This window comes from Trypanosoma rangeli (genome assembly GCF_003719475.1).
Source record: "Trypanosoma rangeli strain AM80 chromosome Unknown Tra_15.4_contig_00141, whole genome shotgun sequence".
Lineage (NCBI taxonomy): Eukaryota > Euglenozoa > Kinetoplastea > Trypanosomatida > Trypanosomatidae > Trypanosoma > Trypanosoma rangeli.
Genome location: NW_021705886.1, coordinates 1 through 20,432, shown reverse-complemented (window position 1 = coordinate 20,432; position 20,432 = coordinate 1). Strand labels below are relative to the sequence as shown.

The 20,432-nt window shown below is 48.4% G+C and overlaps 10 protein-coding genes across 10 annotated transcripts, besides 14 other annotated features; all 10 read right to left on the bottom strand.

The window, feature by feature from the left end:
• Positions 1-3: 3 nt before the first annotated feature.
• Positions 4-25: a microsatellite.
• A 599-nt stretch (positions 26-624) lies between these two features.
• On the bottom strand, positions 625-1,062 carry TraAM80_04711 (uncharacterized protein; the record flags this gene model as incomplete). The annotated part of the gene is made up of 1 exon (XM_029381629.1): positions 625-1,062. One exon carries the CDS (start codon positions 1,060-1,062, stop codon positions 625-627), a length of 438 nt encoding a protein of 145 aa, XP_029238513.1.
• An 80-nt stretch (positions 1,063-1,142) lies between these two features.
• Positions 1,143-1,167: a microsatellite.
• Positions 1,168-1,595: 428 nt separating this feature from the next.
• Positions 1,596-1,652: a microsatellite.
• Positions 1,653-1,666: 14 nt separating this feature from the next.
• TraAM80_04710 (uncharacterized protein) lies at positions 1,667-2,890 on the bottom strand (the record flags this gene model as incomplete). The annotated part of the gene is made up of 1 exon (XM_029381628.1): positions 1,667-2,890. The coding sequence occupies one exon, from the start codon at positions 2,888-2,890 to the stop codon at positions 1,667-1,669; it is 1,224 nt and encodes a 407-aa protein (XP_029238512.1).
• A 336-nt stretch (positions 2,891-3,226) lies between these two features.
• Positions 3,227-3,254: a microsatellite.
• A 318-nt stretch (positions 3,255-3,572) lies between these two features.
• Positions 3,573-3,598: a microsatellite.
• A 570-nt stretch (positions 3,599-4,168) lies between these two features.
• Positions 4,169-4,199: a microsatellite.
• A 93-nt stretch (positions 4,200-4,292) lies between these two features.
• TraAM80_04709 (uncharacterized protein) lies at positions 4,293-6,326 on the bottom strand (the record flags this gene model as incomplete). The annotated part of the gene is made up of 1 exon (XM_029381627.1): positions 4,293-6,326. The coding sequence occupies one exon, from the start codon at positions 6,324-6,326 to the stop codon at positions 4,293-4,295; it is 2,034 nt and encodes a 677-aa protein (XP_029238511.1).
• A 167-nt stretch (positions 6,327-6,493) lies between these two features.
• Positions 6,494-6,538: a microsatellite.
• Positions 6,539-6,826: 288 nt separating this feature from the next.
• Positions 6,827-6,843: a microsatellite.
• A 73-nt stretch (positions 6,844-6,916) lies between these two features.
• TraAM80_04708 (uncharacterized protein) lies at positions 6,917-9,478 on the bottom strand (the record flags this gene model as incomplete). Its single annotated transcript, XM_029381626.1, has 1 exon — positions 6,917-9,478. The coding sequence occupies one exon, from the start codon at positions 9,476-9,478 to the stop codon at positions 6,917-6,919; it is 2,562 nt and encodes an 853-aa protein (XP_029238510.1).
• A 305-nt stretch (positions 9,479-9,783) lies between these two features.
• Positions 9,784-9,841: a microsatellite.
• A 72-nt stretch (positions 9,842-9,913) lies between these two features.
• TraAM80_04707 (uncharacterized protein) lies at positions 9,914-11,314 on the bottom strand (the record flags this gene model as incomplete). Its single annotated transcript, XM_029381625.1, has 1 exon — positions 9,914-11,314. One exon carries the CDS (start codon positions 11,312-11,314, stop codon positions 9,914-9,916), a length of 1,401 nt encoding a protein of 466 aa, XP_029238509.1.
• A 179-nt stretch (positions 11,315-11,493) lies between these two features.
• Positions 11,494-11,527: a microsatellite.
• A 348-nt stretch (positions 11,528-11,875) lies between these two features.
• Positions 11,876-14,170, bottom strand: TraAM80_04706 (uncharacterized protein; the record flags this gene model as incomplete). Its single annotated transcript, XM_029381624.1, has 1 exon — positions 11,876-14,170. The coding sequence occupies one exon, from the start codon at positions 14,168-14,170 to the stop codon at positions 11,876-11,878; it is 2,295 nt and encodes a 764-aa protein (XP_029238508.1).
• A 527-nt stretch (positions 14,171-14,697) lies between these two features.
• TraAM80_04705 (uncharacterized protein) lies at positions 14,698-15,237 on the bottom strand (the record flags this gene model as incomplete). Its single annotated transcript, XM_029381623.1, has 1 exon — positions 14,698-15,237. One exon carries the CDS (start codon positions 15,235-15,237, stop codon positions 14,698-14,700), a length of 540 nt encoding a protein of 179 aa, XP_029238507.1.
• Positions 15,238-15,529: 292 nt separating this feature from the next.
• Positions 15,530-17,827, bottom strand: TraAM80_04704 (uncharacterized protein; the record flags this gene model as incomplete). The annotated part of the gene is made up of 1 exon (XM_029381622.1): positions 15,530-17,827. One exon carries the CDS (start codon positions 17,825-17,827, stop codon positions 15,530-15,532), a length of 2,298 nt encoding a protein of 765 aa, XP_029238506.1.
• A 94-nt stretch (positions 17,828-17,921) lies between these two features.
• Positions 17,922-17,954: a microsatellite.
• A 210-nt stretch (positions 17,955-18,164) lies between these two features.
• TraAM80_04703 (uncharacterized protein) lies at positions 18,165-18,635 on the bottom strand (the record flags this gene model as incomplete). Its single annotated transcript, XM_029381621.1, has 1 exon — positions 18,165-18,635. One exon carries the CDS (start codon positions 18,633-18,635, stop codon positions 18,165-18,167), a length of 471 nt encoding a protein of 156 aa, XP_029238505.1.
• A 270-nt stretch (positions 18,636-18,905) lies between these two features.
• Positions 18,906-18,953: a microsatellite.
• A 177-nt stretch (positions 18,954-19,130) lies between these two features.
• Positions 19,131-19,159: a sequence feature (G-rich).
• A 248-nt stretch (positions 19,160-19,407) lies between these two features.
• Positions 19,408-19,450: a microsatellite.
• Positions 19,451-19,945: 495 nt separating this feature from the next.
• Positions 19,946-20,432, bottom strand: TraAM80_04702 (serine/threonine protein kinase; the record flags this gene model as incomplete). The annotated part of the gene is made up of 1 exon (XM_029381620.1): positions 19,946-20,432. A coding segment is annotated over one exon (487 nt), but the record flags the coding sequence as incomplete, so codon positions are not given.

Sequence of the window (20,432 nt, the reverse complement as noted above, 5' to 3'; positions counted from 1 at the left end):
CCCCTCTCTCTCTCTCTCTCTCTCTTCCCCCCTCCCCCCGCCAAGCGCACAGGTGAGTGCGATGCAAGCAAACAAGGAACTCAACAAATAAAGGGAGTCAAAGCAAAGAATGTCCTCCAATTCCAAAAGTCTCTTTACCCCTCCCCTCTCTCTCATCACCTCACAGGTAGCTATTGCTGTAATGCGTATATATCGATAAGGACATACACACAAATATATGTTTCTAGACTACCTCATCCCAGCGAATAAGCAAGTGAGAAAAACGCACAGGGAGATGAAACTCACCATCTTTTTTTTCCCCCTTTTCACCGCCAACACTCAATATGGTAAGTGCTGCATGTAGCAGACAATACGTACATGCGAGAAACGTCCACAGAAAACGGCAAGGCGGGAAGTTCTGCAACAGCAAAGAGGAGACACTAAAGAGCGACCGGTACCCCACAGCTACCCCCCCCCCCTTTCTGCGGCAAAAAAAAAAACAGAATAAGAGCCCGAGGAATTTTGAGCGACGACAAAAAGAATTATATACATAATTCATTCAATGGTTGAAAATAATGCACAAACGGTCATCCGCCTCCTCCCTCCCATAACTTCCCTTTGAAGTTCTTCCTTTTTTGGCAAAAATTATTCCTCCCAAAATTCTCTTTTGAGGAGCTGCATCGCCAACACCTCTTTGAATTTCTCCACTGATACGTGCCCCTCTGCATCGGCAGCATGCTCAATTGCCTCCACGTTTTCATGGGAAAGGCCAAGGCCTCCTTCGCTGGCAGCCGTTGCTAAGTTCTTGCATGTGTTCCGTAGCTGACTTACCGTCACCCAACGCTGCCTCGTCACATCAATGAGATCAAACATCGTTTCTAGATCCTGCTCTGTGAAGAGCGGCGTCGACGTTTTTGCCTCTAACATGAGTCGGATCTCTTGCTGCAGGAAGGCACGGGGATTCTCCGGTTTATGGTAGATGAGTAATTGAAGAAAATGCGCAAACAGCTTATTAAGCTTGTGCTGCTTGACGTACATGTAAGTACGCGCCACCTGATCGCTGGCGTCCGATGCACCCTCCATCTCACGGCACTCTATCCCCTTCTTTCCACCCACGTGCAGTACTTCCCCCGTGAATGCGAAAAAAACCCAGCAACAAGGAAATATATATATATATATATATATATACGGACAGAGTAAATAAATAAAAACAATCAACGCAAACAAGAAAAAAACAACAAGAAATAATTCATCTTACACTCACACGCAGCAAAGTTGCAAGCAGGAAATACCAAAAACAAAAACTGTGTACACGCCACCGAGAAGCACTAATGTGTGACACAGAGGAAATGATTCAAATAGTTCAAAATACATACTATCGCCTTTCTCCTCCGGGTCCTTGCCGAGGGAGTCGCCCCCGCTATACATGTACTGATTTTCTTACTTCATACTCTACGCCAGTATAACGAGTACTCCATCTTTCTTTACGCCTCTCTTCCATTGCTTCACATCCCCCCCCCCATAAGGCCCAAATTCTCTCACACTACCACAGACGGGAATGAATGAAGGAAAAGAAAAAGCGACGCACATGCCGCGGAAGAATCGCAAATAAAGTCAAAAAAAAAAAGTTAAACAAAGAAGAAAAAAAGAAACACAAAAACACACACATAAAATGAACACTTCTCGTTCAGTAACGTCTTCGACGTTGTCGCTCCAAGCTAACCACGAGAGCTGCTCGCTCTAATCGCTTCTGATATACCTCCAGCCCGCTCAACAGGCTTGAAAGCTCATCTTCGAGTAACTTGGAACCTTCATCATGGTCGTATTCAGGTTCTTCGAAAATATGGTACTTGTTGGATGGTGGTGTTGTGGCGTACAAGCTTCGGTGCGCCATAGAATGTGGAAAATAAGAGGGAATAAGAGCCTTCTTCAAATCCCTTGGCTGATTGTCCATTTGCTGCAACTGGGAAAAGGTGGTAGCCCGCCTAGGTGGGGTCCCGTAGGCGCCAAGAAAACGCATCAGATCCTCATTCTCTAAGGGTTTAGAACGAAAATGAGAGCCCGGTTGTGAACGTGCACGAAACGCAATGGCCCGCGACGCCGCGTAAGAAGTGCCAGGCGAAGACTGTCGCTGACTTATTTGCCCTTGCCGTAGACTATGTACATTCTCATTTCTGTCATACCCTCGATCACCGTTTAATGTCTGTGGTACGCCACGCCCACCTCCCAAAACTTCTCTCGTTGAAGGATGTATATCACGATCGTCGCCGCGTACATTTTCACCGGACCTTATCCGCGAGAAGGGTCTTCCGTGGGCAGTAAAACCACTGGATTCACGTTCATTCTCTCCATTGCCTCTTGAGGAGTCAGTTGTCAGGTTCCACCTTCCTGCACTGGAGGATTTTGCCGCATTTTTCTCCTCCACTGACCTCACTGTACCGTTAAAATTCAATGGCATTCCCTTGTCCATGTTTCCCCTCAAACTTTGACCAGTGGAGGCCGGAGCACGAGAGAAATAGTCCTTACTTTCTTTTGCTATGATTGACGTTCGCGCGCCTGCAGAACACGGAGCATTTCTTTCGTCCATTGGACCAAGGTTGCCCTCTTCCCGTATGTGACTCCTCTGTTCTACTGGTTTGCTCACCGAAGAACTCGCACCACCAGTGGAAGTAATTCCCTTTGATGAAACATTCTCTGTGGAGGGAGATAGCTTTCGTGCCACGGCGTCTCGTGCGCGACGCCAGCTACCAATGTTTGAATCACTTTCTTGAGCCGCTGTGTCCACCCCACCGTTTGTCTTGTATGAAGAAGAATTTTGTCGAGCGGTTGTACTAGCGGCAGGCACCGTTGCATTGGGTCGTGTGAATGGCGGAGTCAACGCCACCAATTTTAAGCGTGCATTGGCATCCATGGGTGTAATTGCCAAGCGGGCGTTCGACAAAACAGCACCAACCGCGTCACGCAGAAGCGTGGAAGTGTCTCAGTGGGGTGTCCCAATGCTCTTCCAAACTTTACTGTCAACGTCTTAGACGTACACGGCGGTGGTCGCAGTTCGTAGCAGATGTATTGCTGGCAATTCCTGAAGCTGGGGAGAGAACAAAAAACAAGAACGAAAAATGGGCAACGATGCAGACACAAACAAAAAAAAAGTTTATATAATGACCTGCAAGCTTACCCGGAGCCCTGAAGGAAAATAACAAACACTACGCGAGAGGTTGGAGAAGGCTGTGACGCCCTCCCCCACCCCCAAAAAAACAAACAAACAAACAAACAAAAACGGAGGAGCCCACTCAACCTGCTCTCATCCCTCCCCCGCCCCTGCTCACAACAAAACCGAAAAAAAAAAACAGCAGGAACAAAAATCACGAAGAGAGATAGCCAGGGAATAGAAAAGACAAAACGCGGGAGAAAATAACAGATAAATGCCATAACATGAGGGAGTGAGGAAAGACTCCCCCTTTCCCCTTTTGTATGTGTACGCCTTCTCTTGTTTTTATTGTTGAAGCTTTTACAACCCCATTACATGGCACCCCCTCGCACGCAGCATCATAAGTAACTACGCTCCGTGTGGTGATATTATTAACAGCACATCTCCTTCCCTTCCCTTTCCTCCCTCCCTCTCTAAGCGTAAAAACGGACACTCATATCACTTACCCCCACTGGGAGAAACAACTGACGTGGCAAGGAAGACTTCCTCAATTAAGCACACATGGGGTTTAGATCAGGTAATACTGTATGAAGTAGATTGTGGCGAAGGGGTTAGCTACAAGCCGCCCAAAAAAAAAAAAAGGTTGGTTGCGCCACCACAATACCAAGCTTCCCACGTACGCGGAAGATCAATCCAAACAAGGGTACAGAAAAAAACAAGCACAAGATGATGCTTCATCCCTAAACATTCTCGGGCTCTGTATATCACATGAGAGAAGCATAAGATGCATACATATATAACTTCCACATAGCTATGCATGCAAATTAAGGTCATTGCCTTCTCGTTTCCGAGATACGGTATCAAAAAGTTCTGACCGTTATTTACACACAAGATAAAAAAAAAAAAACAGCACCCCTACCACTTCAGCTAATAAGCTCTGTTTTTTTTTTTATTCATTTTCATCCATCTTCACTACTTAAAAAAAAATTCTGTGGTTCGTTCCTTCGCTTTGCCCACTCAAAACAAACACGCCGTAAAAAAAATAATAATAATAATAATAACAATAATAATAGTCTTTCCGCATCGGGTATTCTTTTCCTTCCTTCTTCCTTCCGTTGTTCGGTTCCATGAGCTTCGCTGCAGGCACCCATTTAAAGATTTACATTCAGGTATCCAAGAGGCAACGCACCATGAAGTCAGCTGTAGGCAAAGATACAGGCGTGCGTGCAGCGTTACCCGGGCACGATGGTACCGGCCACGAGACAGTAGTACTGAAAGAAGAAGCAGCAGCCTCCCCGGAACATTTATCAGGGAAATCAACAGTCAGAGTTTCGCCGTTATCCGCTGCAGTGTCGCTCATCACGGTATTGCATCCAGCCGCATTTTTCGCTTCGCTAGATGCAGCTGGACGCTCACCCATACCAGCAAACGCCAACTCTTGTGTTCCACCGCTAAGCAAGGCCTGACATGTCAAGTCTTCCCTAGCAAATGCAGCATTCCGTTGACTCATATGAAGACTGCCGTTATTCTTTTTCACACTTGTATAGGCAAACGTCCGTGGACCTGACGTGAGCTCCTTGTGAGTTGGCTTTTCTAAGACACCTCCGGTGTCTTGTTTCCACTTTTTCGAACTCTTGAATGAAAGGGACGCAGCGGTTGTGGATTTCGCAGATGGTTCATTCTGGGGTTTTGCTGGTGAAAGCGGCTTTGTTCTTCTGCTGGGGATCTTCAACGTTGATGACCCATTACTGGCGTATGCATTAGTGGATTTTGCAATTTTCTCCCCCAGTGCGACGCTTCCGTCATGCAACTCACTCACTTCATCAAGATCATTAGAGGGCACCTCATTGAGCCCCCTGCTCTTCTTCGCCGCCATGATGGGTACGGCAGCGTCATGCACAGTTAAGGGGAACTTCGTGTTCAACTCATTTGTGTCATTATGCGAGAGGGGAGTTGGTGTCGTATCCTTCACCCCCATCTCAAATACGGGGGTGGAAATGAAGGCCGTAGAGACAACGGGGATGTTGGCTTCGGGGCAAGCCGCATCTCCCCCACCTTCCTCCTCCTGGTTTTTTTCGACAGAAGCTGGCAATTCAACGCCCGCCCCAGTTGATGCTAGCGTAGGGATTTTTACTTGAGATTCCTCTCCCTTTTCGCTCGGAAACACAAGGCGTTGTGAACCCGCCCTTTTCTTGCCCACTCTTTCCGGCACAATGATTTCAGTAGGCCGATGCGAAATCCGTCCTGCATCCCGTATATGATGTGAAGGCGCATCAGACTCCATTATTGTTCTCCGCCGTGGTGAGATAACTCGATCGTCAAACACTTCAACAGCCTCGGCAGCATTGAAGCCAAAAACAACTCTGTTTGGTGTTGCATGACGCTCCTCCTCTATCCTCGTGACAGGAACTCTGCTGGGGCTGGTCATTGTTCTTCGCGCGCTGCCGGTAGATTCTGTGCAAGGTGGGGCAAAGACAGTCGACACAAACGTCCTCCAACCTGGTTCCCCTTCATGAGTCTTTTCTGGGTTATCATAGACAAACAAACTGTGCCGATGCAAGTTCAACAAGATCCCCGAATCATTCGCTTCTTCATAGGAAGGGGATATAGAAGAACAATCTTTTTCTCTTTGCATTGAACCACCTGATTCATTGCTTCCACGGTAGACGCTTCTGCGACCGCTGTTGATTTTGAAGGGCCACCTGTCATCAGGAATAATCAATGGAACTCTATAGGGGCTATAGGACGTGACATGCAAAGTATCATGTGAGCTCTGCCTTAGAGATGAAGTCGACCTCCCTCGAGCTGTGCGTCGATGAACAACCGAGCGTCGAGGAGGAACCGACTGTCGACGAGGGGTTGGAGTGTTGGAATAACGAACATTATTGTGCAAATATTTTATTTGACTTTCCTTATGCCAATGGAAATGATGGTCGTGACGGGTTTGATCCCAGTCAGCAGGATAACTGCTTTTGTCATGCATTTTTTGTACTGGCTCGGGTGATGCCGAGTTGGAGTTGGAGTGGATGCCCATCAGAAGATCCCGCCGCGTTCCCCCTGGAAATACTCGTGCTGGCATCAGGATTTCTTCCGATGACACAGTTTTGTGATGATACTCATCGCGCTTTACATTTGGCACACGTCGCCTCAACGTGGAATTGCCCCTTTCAGCTTCCACTCTTGATCCTGGTTGAGTCATTGGGTTCAAGCAAATTTTTTTTTTTTTTTGCCTTTTGATGTTGGAAATTGTAGACGAAAACGATATTTCTATGCGGCTACAAATACGCGGATGGTTACACCACCTCTTATTCTCCTCACTGGCTCCGTTGCAAAACCCACGATTCGATGAGACGCAGGAGCAAAGCGAATAATAATAATAATAAAAAAAAACAGAAGAACAGAAAAAAGAAAGTTTGGAGCTGGGGCAAAAAAAAAGGGGCGTACGAGGATGATAGGAAAAAAAAAAAGGTATGAGGAGTCATGCAGAAAGTACGCCGTGTTGTCTTGTCAGCCTTCCTCCCACGCGTGATGTGCACACTGTTAGAAAATGAAAACCCCATCCCCACAGTGGGCAGACACACACCTGTAGATATCTACATACGTATGAAGAAGTCTCTCCTATAATGAAAGCAACCAAAAACCCAACATCTCCTTTTTCTATTTACATATAATGAAGGAAATAATAATCAAATCTAAACTTATATATATATATATATGGGAAGCAACTACATGTACGGAGAGAGACGTATGTGAAAACAAAAAAAAAAAAACAATCTTTCACCAGGAGGATCAAGAAATGCCTCCTTTGTTGCTCTTGCCAAAGTGATACAGCACAAGCCCGCTTGATGTAACCTCAGCCGACCGAATCTTAACGGTGGGCCTTACTGGAACAGTGTATGGAACGGGTCTGGTAGGCACTTTCGTAGTCAATCCTTTATTGTGCAGCTCCGGGGCGAGTGTAAGCTGTGCAGTGCTCGAGATTTCGATTCCACGCAATTTTGCCTCTTCTTGATTAACACGATACATAATAAAATTTGCCTCGCCGTTCAACACCATCACACGAAGGTACCGCCAGCGAATAAGCGCCCGTTGCCGTTCCGCCTCATATGACCCGTCGGCAAAGCGCGCGAGGGCGGACGTCATGATGAGGAATGCGGTAGCTCCACCAACATCTGTGACATTCCCTAGAGAGGAGCGTTGAAACACGGAGGTGGGTAGCCGTTGAACCTCATGGGTTCGCTTAACTCTCATACTTAGTCTACCAATGCTCTCGGGTGTCTCGCCAGGCAATATAAAGGGCATCCTGCTGTGATACGAAACTCTTTGAATTTCGACGTCTTTAAAGTCAAAAACCTCCAAATTTTTATCGAGAAAAAAGTCTTTTGGCCTTTTCGGAGATATCGGCTGCAGCGTCGACAACGAACGCGTATCCAGCGTATCACCAATGTTTTTTGTTCGTATCGAGGAGCTGCTAGACAAGCTGTCATCACTGTCTTCTGCTACAGTTCGGATAGAGCCCCTCTTCTTCTTTTTACGATGTGCCGCTTTTTCTTCCTCCCTTGTCGCCCCCAGGCGTGAAGCAATCCACTGCCTAGTCTCCGTATAAAAATTTTGCGCCCACGCCGCAACATCATATTTTTCGTCCAACACTGCGACAGGGCATGTCGCATCTGGCAGAAGTTTGTCAGTGTGAACCGCGCTCCGTGAATGATACAAGACTGCAAAGCGTTGTGTGTTGTTGCTACCACGGGTGCTTGGCAGCGTCGGCAGCAGGGTAGGGTCACTACCGAGACGATGCGTGCGACCAACGAAGACATTAGGATCGGCAACCTCTTCACGAGAGAATCGGGATTCCTTTCTCTTTTCACCCCCCGACACCAGGCGACAAAGCTCAGTTTCAGAGACACTTTGCTCGTCATCCCATCCCATGCTGAATTGATATGCAGTACTGCCACTCCGCGAATTAATTGAGGCGGCGAGTAAATCGCTATCACTACCGATAGTAACAGAATCCGCTGAGTTGGAGGCGTTTACCATCCGCCGCTTTAAGACTGGCGTGAAGAGTAGCATGATGTAGTCCTCCGTACCAATACCACCATGCATGACAACAAGTGTGTGGGGCGCACGGGACCCTCCTCGCATCGCTGAGGACTCGGTCGCCGCGAAGGCGTACTTTCGTTGAAAGCGTGACACACCACTGGCGGAAAAGACCGGTAGCAGCCGTTTGCTTCCCATCGAGATCCTGCTGTGTTGCCCCACCTCACCCGTACCACGTTGGCCACCCATAGAACCGTGTCGCGAGGTCTTGCGTGCCATCAATTCGGTCACCACACGCCTGGGAAACTTTATGGGGACCATGGACCACGTCATGTCACGCAACTGTAGCCTAAAAAGTCCATAACTGGCGCATCGCGCCCTTGTCCGCGCTCTAGCATTGGTCGTTAGCTGTGGTGAAGCTCTCTCCACTTTCCTCCACGCGAGGAAACTCACAATGGGGGTTAAAAGCATTGGAAACAACCATTCCTGGCGGCTATCATCATAGACACCGCCCAAGCTAATAACATTTAGAATAAAATATTCCCACACACTACTAATGTTAAACGAGATGGGAGTTTCTGGAGAAACCGGAGTCTTTACTTCCACCCACATGCCGGAGTGAACATTCATCATGAACACACTGGGTGCATCACACGGACCCGTCAGTAAGACACTTTCTTCCACAATTCCAATGACGATGATAGAGCTGGTTGGGCTGTGATATGCCGCACAGCACATTTGGACATGAAGCGGGTTCACGGAATTTGGTCCACGAATACCATTCCAGACTCGGTTTCTAATATCAAAGGAGTGTGCAATATACATGTTGTGTTGACGCTGATGAAATCCTCCAATAACCACCATTGCCTGTGTCGGTGGCACGTACACTGCCACATGTGAAAAGACAGGACCAGGCCCTTGAGCTCGCTCGCAGTTCACCTTCTCCCATCGCATGGTTTCAAGGTTAAGAATGTACAGATCATCAAAAACATCCAAATTTCGATGACCCCCAAAGACAATCATTTTCTTTTCGTGCAGAATGGCACTGTGGTTGGCACGTCCTCCTGGCACCACACCGACACCACGCATCTCCTTCCACTGCAATGTCATTTTAACATTGCAAAATATGCCAGTCGGATAAACATTCTTGGGCCCATAGCCCCCGTAAAGGTACAAGTCATGCTTGTAGACCACAATGGTGTGACCAACCCGCTGCAGGCCGTTGTTCAGCTCGGGCAAAATCGCTCCCCGGTACGTGGTGATTGTCATGCTGTCGTCGCATACACCCTTTCGGTCGATGGTGGTGGAGAGCATGCTCCGATTCCGTGACATTTGGCCCGGCCAACTACGTGACGCTGCTGCAAGGGCAAAAAAATAATAATATTTGAGAGGCAATACACCTCCCTATCGCACCTTCTGCCCCTCACACACACAAAATCATACTTATCAGCGGTGTGTTATTCCCGCAGCAGAATACACAAACAACAAAACACAAAACAACAACAACAGCAAGAATAAAATAGTGAAAATATGCTAAGCATAAAAAAAAAAAACGCAACCACAAACGCAGAGAGAAACACATTGAGAACAAAGTGCAAAAGCAACAAGAGCTACATCACAAAAAAAAAAAAAAAAAGTATAAAAACAACGACAGCAAACATTTAAAAAAAAAAAAAATACCCAATCAGCACGCACAGCCTCAATTCACGCTGCCTTATCTTCTCTCAGCGAAGCGGCATCGGGGTTGGTTTATGCATCGCGAGGGACATCAAACCAAAGGCACATTTTAAGCATAAATGTAAAGGGTAGCACCGGCGCAGAGAGGATCTCAATCAGCTCAACGTCTTCTGCACTCGTCTCACTATCATCAGGTGCGACCTTGTTAAGTTTCTCAACAACTTTCTGAGTAAAAAATTCTGAACCAGAGAAAATTCGCTGTTGAGAGGCCTCGCGCCGAAGAGCCTCACAAGCGTCCAACGCCACCTGTAACTCGCGATGCAGGCCAACAACGTACCGCATTTTACTTTTTGTCAAAACAAGCTCAAATAATGCTAGCTCCCTCTCTTGTGGTGTGAGCGGTAACCCACGTCTCTCCATGCGGCTCGCAAGCACCTCAAGCTCTTCCTCAGCCGCTGCCCGCACACGTCCAGCCGCCTCCTTCGCCATAAGTTCCACCTCTGGTGCCTCTCCCCGTATAATTAAGTTGCAGTGTTTCAGGACACTAAAACGCCCATCCTGGCCTGCAATATGTGTAGTGCCACTCTTCTCCCCCAGTGCACTGTGAAGATGTTCTGGCGTGAGGCCGAGTGTTTGCGCCGTCGTGAGCACAGCACGCCCAATAGCCCCCTTCTGCAGTTCCCAACGTTTCTTCTCTCGTGTCAAGTATTCGTCCAGAAGAGCCATCCTATTCTTTTCATGCTCTTCCACCTCCGTACTTCGTGGACAAAGCGGATTCTCGGCATCCTCGCCATCAGTCAGCGTCATCTCAAAAGAGGTCTCTAGCAGCGTTACCCGCAACGCACTCGGCTGCTTCCAGAAGGGTGGGTTACCACAAACAGGGATACCTGAATCTCCTGAACGGGGGTGCTCTCTCTCAGCCTTGATGAATGCCTCGGCGCTGTCATCGGAGTGTTTATCAAGGACATAACGACGCGTTGCTTCCGTTGAGAATTCAATGTCTTCCGGCCCCACGGGAAGCGCATACTCCTTGACATCATTTGCGGCCGTTGTTTCAGAAGGGCCGACGGGTGTAGAAAGTGGTGTGCCTTCTGTCTTCTCCTCGGTCCCTTCTCTCATTTGTTTGCAGACGCGCTTAACAGTTTCTGCGAGTACAGACGCAAGATCCGCAGCCCTCTTCGCCTCACCATTTGAAAGACAAATTGTTAGCTCCCGATGCAAGCGAAGCGCGGATGGATGAGCCTTAAAAACATCCGTGAGTGTTGTCATCGGGTCTCGGCCGTCTCGCGAAGCGTTTGATAATGCCGCCATCGACGAAGTCATTTCGCCCTGCCTGCGGCATCCACGGCGCTGCAACAGCGTTGCCCCCTTCCAGCAAGCTGCACCGCTCTGTGCTGGTAGAAGGATCCCACGTACACCGGCTTGACTTCTCATCTCAAGCACCGTTAGCCGGGGTCGGTGTCCTACAAGCATGCCAAAGCAAAAATAAAAAATAAAAAATGAAGGACCAAATGAATAGCTATCACACCTACAACCTCCCACGACGGTGATTGTCAACCCCCCACCCAAATAAAAGTAAACAATAATCAACTGGTTGCCTACTGGACAAGGTGAAGCATTGCAAGAACACATCCCGCTGTTGCTTCATTTCTAAAAAAAAAAAAAAAAGCAAAAACAATACAAAAAGGAGTGGGGGTTCGATGTTCGTATTACCTCACTTTATCCCCTCCTCTCTCTCTCTCTTTTTTTTTTTACTCATCTTTGCAACGCGCATGGAGGGCTGAAAAATAACCAATTGAATCTTATAGTGTACAAAATATCCGTCCATTGAGGAAAGCCACGAGGTGAACACCACAACAAAAACCACCGCATCAGCGTGCACCTCACGTGTAGTCTGCTGACCGAGTTAGTACAACCCGCACAGCAAAAAATAAAAATAAAATAAGCAATCAAGCAACCGACAAGACAGAAACAGAAGACCCCAAGTTGTTAAAACACAACAAAAAAGATGTGAGGGAAGAGACCCAAACAAGTTTACACTGCCAATGAGGCCATAAATCGTTGAGCCAACGATGGATCTAGTTCTACACGTCGGCGAAAGTGGTGGTCCTCCTTAAGTTTGGCTTTCAGCAGTGAAAGTCTTTTCTGCTTATCTGCCTCCTCGACAAGAGCCTTCTGTCGTTCGCGCTGCTTGACACCTCTTCTATACAATTCCTCACAAACTAGTTTTTGGGAGCGAGATGAAGATCGTTGCGGGGAGGTGGCTGGAGCCGGGTTGGCATCGACCTTCTTTCCCCAAGACAACGACGCCAAAGTGGCTCTACCGTAGCTTCCAGCCGCCGAACAGCATCGCATGTTAAATTTTTTGTTTGTCCTGGGTTGAAACGTGCACCCTTCCAGTTCCTTTTTTTCCCTTTCTTGTGCAAGCTTCGCTGCGCTTTTGTACCCCTGTCGAGTGAGTCGCCACGCCATCAGTTTCTCTTCCTTCTTGGAGAGACGATTCATTCTGAGATACTCCCGCAGTTGATCGGGATTTTGAAGCAGTTCGCTTTGTATGGCGGTGGCTCGTGTCTCTCGCTCCCGCGGTGTTAATAGCCGTTGTGTGCGTGCCTCCATCTCTAGTCGGGCGAGAATCCTGGCATGAAGCGTCTCATCCAACTCCTTCTGCTCCCGTTCCAGTTCTGCCCTGCGGGCCCGTTCCTGCTTCGCTGTCATGGATTCAACAGCCTCTTTGTAGAGACGTTCAAACAAGGCGTCGTTTGCAGCAGTCGCATTTCCATTTCGTGTGCTTTGGAACCTGTCAATTTGACCACTCTCCCCCCGGGTAGAGGCTTCAAAATGAAGACGGTCAAATAACTCCTCGTATTGCCGTTCGTGTTCCCTGCGCCACTCGTGACGCCGCCTCTCAACTTCGTCATTTTCTGCCAGCAGACGCCGTTTAGCCTCATCTAGTTTCATGTAGTGAAGAATACGACTGCGACGTTCGTCTCGGTCACGGCGGTTGTTCATATGATACAAACGTTCAAAGGGATTTCGAAGCATCGCGTATTCCGTTGTCATATCAAACTCCTTAACCTCATTGCAGACCATGTCCATCTCATCAACTAGCATAGTCACAATTTCTTCCTTTTCTTTACGTCGCCCAGGTGTTGAGAACTCTAGCGAACGATACCGTCTCAACCGCTCTAACGCCGGGCTATGAACAGCCCCACGCCGCAACGGTGTAGCCTGCGTCTGATGCAAACTGGCGCTGCCGTGTGGACGACGAGGTGAATAAGATGCCCTACCACGATACGGGGAAAGTGGTACACCACGCCGCTCAAATCCTTTTCTCTCACGTCCCAGGCTGTTATCCGAGATGTAGGAGCGCCCAGAAAGTGCACCATGCGACCCCCATCTCTTCCGGGGTTTGTTGTCCTCTGAAAGGCTACGCATGGGCACTGCAGGGCATGACGAGTTACCTCTTCTACGGTGGCTGCTTGTTCGTGCGGCATTTTTGGAGTCCAACGAGGCGCAACTTCCCTGACCACCGCGTTGTGACCCCGACCCAGCGCTCCCTCCACGCCGTGAAGCGCTTGACCCTGGAGTAGCCCGCCCCTTGCGACCGCTCTGCAAGCGACTTTCACTCTCCACCAGTGCTCGCCGCCTATAGACAGGCGCTGTCACTGCCTTCTCTTCCGGAAGCCAAGAGGAAATTCTATGCGCCTCCTCAGCGTGCTTTTTATTTTTACAGCTGCGCTCTTTAGCGCATGTGCTCCATTCGTGCACATTATCCTTTTTTGTCTTGTTCCCATGGGTGATATTTGCACTGCGCCTGCCATAATCTCCAAACTGCTGAGGATGCAGACTGCCCTTGTGAAACGTTTCGACGGGGGAATCCCGCACAAATAGGAAGGTACTCGGTGGGGGCGACTTGGATGTACGGAAAGTCTCGTTATCCACGGCAAATTCTATAGAAGATGCCCCATCATCGGTTCCCGCTAAATTATTGGGCTCAGCAGCGCCCTCCCCATCTGAGACACCCACACCTTCAGTGCTCGCCAGCCCCCCGACTGGGGTTGGCTTTGCCGGAAACGCATGCGCCGCAGATCTTGACGGGTTAGCCTCGCCGCCGTGGGCCTGAGCGGAAAGGTTCGCCTGCTCCGCCTCCTGGGTATCCGACGTTGCAGTCATTGTACTCATGGAACTGTGAGCCGCGGAACCAGTAGAAACAACCTCTGGAGATTGCTCGAGAGCAGCAGAGCACTGCTCTGGTGTTTGTGAAGGTGACATTGATCTGCGTGTTTGGCGTGAGCAGTAGGTGGAGGAGTCATCGTCCATCAGGTTCATTGTGTGCGACCGCCCACTTCGTTTTCCACCGCCGTGGTTGACTCAATAAGGAAAAATTATTTCCAAGAACTTTGTAAGCTGTGACAAAAATACAAACACAACTAAAAAGAGAGAAGGCAAGTAAAAGAAAACGCCCCCTATAGATAAAGACATATAACAGGGAAAAGAACAAAAACAAAAGACCTCAGACACTTCAATTCAGCGACAAAAGACAAAAAGAATGAAGTACTGAGAAAATGATACAAAAGCAAAACAAACGACAGTCGCTGAAGGCACTCTTCATCCCTCATGATTTTTCTTCCCCATTTGCAACAAACAGATATATGTGTATTACACAAGAGTGTGGGGTAAAGGGAGGAGGGGGAAAAAAAAAAACACATGACAACTAACGATAGAAAGTTCTGGTTGATGCAGTAAGGCAATAACAAGGAAGCGATCTTCAGCCCAGCACTCCACAAAGTAAAATAACGAGGTGGCTCGTTACCATCATCCTCCTCTCTGTTATATCTGGTAGGCTTGTTTTAATGCTAAAGCTCCAGGTGGTCGGAAAGACGTTGAATGAGGCCCCGCTCCTTGTCGGCAGAATTGTCTCCGGTAAGCTGCCGCATTTCCCGCTGCATCTGTAAAAACAAAGAAATAGTCGAAACCTTTTTCGCTTCCTGAAGTCGTTGAACCATGTTTTCATTATCATGCATGAAAAGCCGTCGTGTGGCGTAGGCCAAACCCTCCGAGTAGTCATCTAGAGACCTTTGCAGCTCCAAGACATCTGACTCTTGCAATAGTCCTTCATTTTGCCCTGAAGGCATTGGCCGCTGTTGCTCCATTAACCGAGATGCAATGCCCAAGTGAAAAGGAATAATAACATCACTTGGGAAGAAAGAATTTCCCTCTTCTCCTCGCGATTCTGCCTCGGCGTACGGTGACTTTGAGGCACTGGGGAAAGCAGCCCCAGGAACGGACTCATTGCGGAGGCCTCTTACCAATGAAGTTGCCGTGAAGACTGACCCCGTGAACTCCGTAGAACGCACCGTTGAGTTCTTTGGAGCAGGGCATACCTTGCTGTACATGCGCTACCTACAGCAATGAAAACAATTAAATACGAATAACAGCAAACATGTAGTGTGTAGACGAAGGCATATCGTTTATATCGAGCCCATAGTCTCTGACGAGACACTCACACGCCGCCAGACACCAAATCAACAACAACTTTGGTTCGCCTATGCATCAAATGGGGCTGAACACGTTTCCTTGCATATTCCTATTATTATTATTAAAATTGTACCACCCTTAATCGCATGTCACAAAACGGAGACAAAAAGATAGGGGATATCCAAAGTAAGAAGAAGGGCTTAGCTCTTCTCACCTGCCATCCTTTGCCATCTTCGCCCTTTGACGCTCCTTCTTTCCTGGACGCCGATATTTGCCCGACTTACTATCTCGTCTCTCGCCATCGGCCGAGCTCTTCATCGCCCCTTCAGTTTGACGCCGCTTCCGTGCAGGGGAAGCAGTCCCCATGGCAGACTGTTTCCCCTTTTTATTCCCCCTCTCCAAACGAGAGGACGGCGTCTCGCCTTCACTTGCACCTTCTCTCGACATCTCTGCCGTTGACGACGCCTTTGTATAATCATATGATACACGTAGTGCCTGCAAAAGAGCCGAGTTCGTCGCCGTGCCGCTGCGATGCTCATTGTCACCTCCCGTAAGCACCGGTGCCATGCGCCTTAATTCAAAACTATACGAGAGCTTGACGTCTGCATTCCGCGTCTCCATCGCAGCGCCACACGGCCTACCACTCATATGCTTATGACTATCATTTTCCTTTAGAGACGATGCAACATTCTCCCTGTGTTCAATGACCTTTAACGCAGGCATAAGCGACGTCATTGTGCTCTGCCACGCCAACAGAAGTCGTGAAAAGAGTGCCAATTTACTTCCCTGCAGCAAGCCATTACCAACAGTCACGCCCCTGTTTCTCACGGCATCCTCAGCACATGTGTTGATGCAAGCCACCATGTCTTTACAAGCGCCTGACCTCGACCGCGGGCAAAGGCTCTGCAATTGCACCCTGCGAAACGCCCCAGTTCCGGATGCTACAAGCGTATTCCCCACATCCCAGTCCAGAACAACATTCTGATTAGAATGGTTTCTGCGAGAGCGTGCGGCAGCTACAGCTGCCTCCACCGCTAACATCCCCTTTGTAGCACTTAGCAGCACCCCCTCATCCGCCAGGCCCACAAGAGGAAAGTAAAATGTCCTCTTCTTTGTTAGACCCAGCACCCACAAAAAGGCAGCGAGACTGGGAACAACAACTTCCGTCTCCATCAGAGGTCGCGTGTCTAAAAAGGTTTCCTCTAGTGCAGAGTCAAGATGAACATTACAGGCAATTATGTAACGAAGTGTCGTGTACACCGCTTGAGAGAGGAACAGCAAGGCCCTCTCCTTTTCTTCCTCAACAGGGGGCCGTGAGTGGGCATCGGCATAATGAGCAGACTCAAGAATGGCCCTAAGTAAGAAGCAGTCCACTGCAATAGAGGCAATTTCATTTGACTGTTGCACTGGACGCGACAACACGTCAAGATCCAGCAAAGAGCGTCCCATCTCCTCACAACCAAATTCCGCTGTGTTATATTTCATCCTGCAATACGCATTCCAGCAGGACTGGATGTCCACCTTGGTTGCACCACGAACAACAGGAGGGACATTGCTGCCGTTACCCATGAGAACAATAAAAAGAAACACCAAGTCTATAGAACTATTCTGGAGAATTTCAGCCTCAGCAGTATACTGTGCCATCTTCACAGGCATACAAGCAGGCAAACTCTTCACTTTCCCTCCCTCATCAACATCACTTACGTCACTATCAGAGTCACTGAGAACAACACGAATGCCAGTAGCTACCATTGGTCCGTCCTGCTTCCGGCGGTGAAACACATTTTCCCCTTCGTTATCTTCTTTCTCCACACCCCCATTCTCAGTGCTGGGCTGTTGGTGCTCCTGAGGTGTCTCCTCGCCTCCATCAGTACCGCCTAGCACGTCCACACACTTGGCAATATAAGCCAAAACGTGTGTGACTCGCAGAAGACACATCTCAAACATGGTGTCATGAAGCTTCGTTGCAATCGTCACGGTGTGTGGTGCAGGCCCGCATATAGCCCCACAAAGAACATCCGAGTCCTCCGAAACAAAACAAAACGTCGGCAACTCTTCCTTGGCAGCAAACGCCTGCATGACAAGTTGCCTTTGAATATCGAGAATCTTGTAGTCTGCTTCCCCTGCAACCTGGCGACCACTAACAAGAATCTGTGGCCGCTGCGCGTCTACCGAGGCGAGTTGCTTGTAATGCCGCTGCAAATCACCACAGAGTCGTTGGATGGCGACATCTGCGTCGAGCACTGTGGCGTGCGTTCGGTAGCTCCTTGACGTTCCAGCACGGTGTCGCTGGGCGTCAATGGCAAATACAACTGCTCGACGCACCTTCAGCTGCGGTTGCATAAGGAACTCCGCGAGGGTCTCAAGGCCAATGGTTTGACACGCATTGGTGGCATCAATCAAAATGAAGTCAAAACACACCGGGGCCGCGCTTGCACCCTTCGTCATCCGGCATAACGCCGTCGGCGAACTGCGCGCGGCAAATTTTAAAAAATCCGGAATACCCATACTCCGTTAAGCTCCAGTGACAAACAGACGCACGCACGCACAAGCACTTTATCAATCGCCTCCGCTAACCCCCTTTTTTCCCTTCTATTAAACCCACACACACACACACACACACACACACACACACGGTGAGAAGAAAAAGATACCAATAAAAAGAATATCTTCAAATGACAACGTAAGATCCACATCCACACATGCAAAAGGGACGCAAATAATAATAATAATACGGGAAAAAGAAAATAAATGGATGAGAGGCGGATAGAAAAAACAAAAGACTTTTCCACAACTACCACACCTGCATCACCCTCGTTCCCGTTCTTTCTTCCGCACTTACACTTCAGTCGTTGTCGATTGTGTCCTCTGCGTCCGCCAATTCAGCACGAAGCTGTGACATTTTATTACTGTGTTCTCTTTTTAAACGATCCAGCGCAGTCGTATCACCCGATAATTCGAGATCCGACTGAATCTCATTCCACAAACTCAATGTTTTCTCCGTCTGAACTTTGGCATCATGCAGGTCCTCTGCAACATACACGGTCCCAGCGCTCTCCTTCGCCTCCATGATGAGCTCACGCGCCTCTGCAAAGGCCTCCATTAATGCCAGAAGTTTGGCGGACACCTCGGGCCTCTGCAGGAAATTCGAGCAAAGGCGCCGTGAAGTAAACGAAACATCCACGGCGGTGACAGCGACACAAGCCACAGCTCCAGCGCGCCTCATCCGCAAGCGCCCCGTGGTGTGCCGGCAAATGACAGCACCGCTCTGTGAAAATGGATGTTTTTGCACACGCGCGAGGGACATAAACCACATTTCCTTTCACTCACACTATTGTAATCGCGGCGGGTCCACCAATGCGTCAGCCGAAAAAGCAAGGAGGCACATCCTGACAGTAGCAGTTTACATAAACACGCAGAACTGCGTCCCCCCCCCCAAAAAAAAAAAACAAGCGCGCACACACAAAATAAAAAAAAAAACAGACATTAGAAGGGACATCCCTCCGCCACCATACAAGAGGGATGAAGAACATGCAGAGGAAAAATCGTGCAAATACATCAATCAATCACATCCTGGGCCAACAGGAAAACAAAAAAAAAATCACACAAGTCAGATCAAAAAAAAAAAAAACAATGAGGTTATAATCAAACACACACAAATTTATTTAGAGAGCGAAAACAAAAAAAAAATACACGCAGTGACCCAAAACAAATAAATAAACCACAAGAACACGTCCCCAAGAAGCACTCCAGTCAACACAGAGAAACAAAAAACAACAACATTGGTGAGTACAAAACGCATGCTAGATTACCCCCACCCCACCCCTCCCCCCCTCACCCAAGCAGCGGTAACACATGTGGCTATACATGGCTAGACATGACCACAACATGTGTGTGGACTCAACAGGAACACTAAGACCACACCATCCTGCCGAAAACACATATGCACATGAATCTGTGGAACTAAAACAAGAATAATGGGATAACATCACTATTGACTCCGTTTACGTTAGGTTTTACATACCGATTTAATCACGACCCAAACGTTCTACGAAGGCAAAGACAGTGTAAACAGCACACTCCACAGGAACACAAAAACAACAACAAACCAAAATAATAATAATAATAACACTCATTGAAGGCAAAAATTGACGAGCCACGTTCACCACCCCCACCATAATTAACACCCCTACATTCCTGAACATCTATCCTTCTGACAATAAACTTCGTTGGTTATTGCCTACCTCTCAGAACACCCCCCACTCACCAATATTCTTAACGGCCCCGACGACAACGGTACAACCAGACCAACCATCCAGCAAAGCAACGTAACAAAACTAAACAGAACAAAAACTCTAAAGGACCTTTAAAATCAACACAAAATTACTACAAAAAAAAACATTATCAGCAGAAAACAATAACCCACCCAAATCCCCTTTTCAGACCACCTACCATGCTCATCTCCACACAAATCATACGGAAACAAGTTTCCTACATTCGAACAAAAAAAAATATTCTAATATTCACCAAAAACACATACAACCTGTCAAACAAAACTACATACAAAAATAAAACCACAAAACACAACCATTCTCCTCAAACACTTAAAACAACCCACCAACGCTGCTAGTCGTCATCAATTCCGAGAGCCTCCTGGATCTTTTGCATCCACTCATCCCGCTCAGGATCACCACGTGCCTGAAAGAGAAGACGCTTTCCTGTCTTGAAGGCCACAGCAAACACGTGCCGCGCATTCGACCCCGTGTACTTGCTCGGGACAGGGAACACATCCTCCAGCTCGGAAAACGGCGTCGCAATGCACTGTTGCCGCATCGTCTCCTTCGATACAGCCAGGACGAGGTCCAGGCTCTTGAACCTCGGCATCCTCCCTGCATCGAGACGCTCACCCTCCTCAAGTGTCCCGCGTATGCACAGGTACCGACGTTTCCACGCAACGTCACCGCTTTGTTTCCTCACGATGCCTTCGTACAGCGTGAGGTCCCCTACGCTTCCCATTGGGGTTGCCCCCTCCAGGATCGTTGTGGACGCAGCAGCAGTCGACTGTGATTCCTCCATTTGCCTGACGGCAATGCGTTTCTCCTCTTTAAGAGAC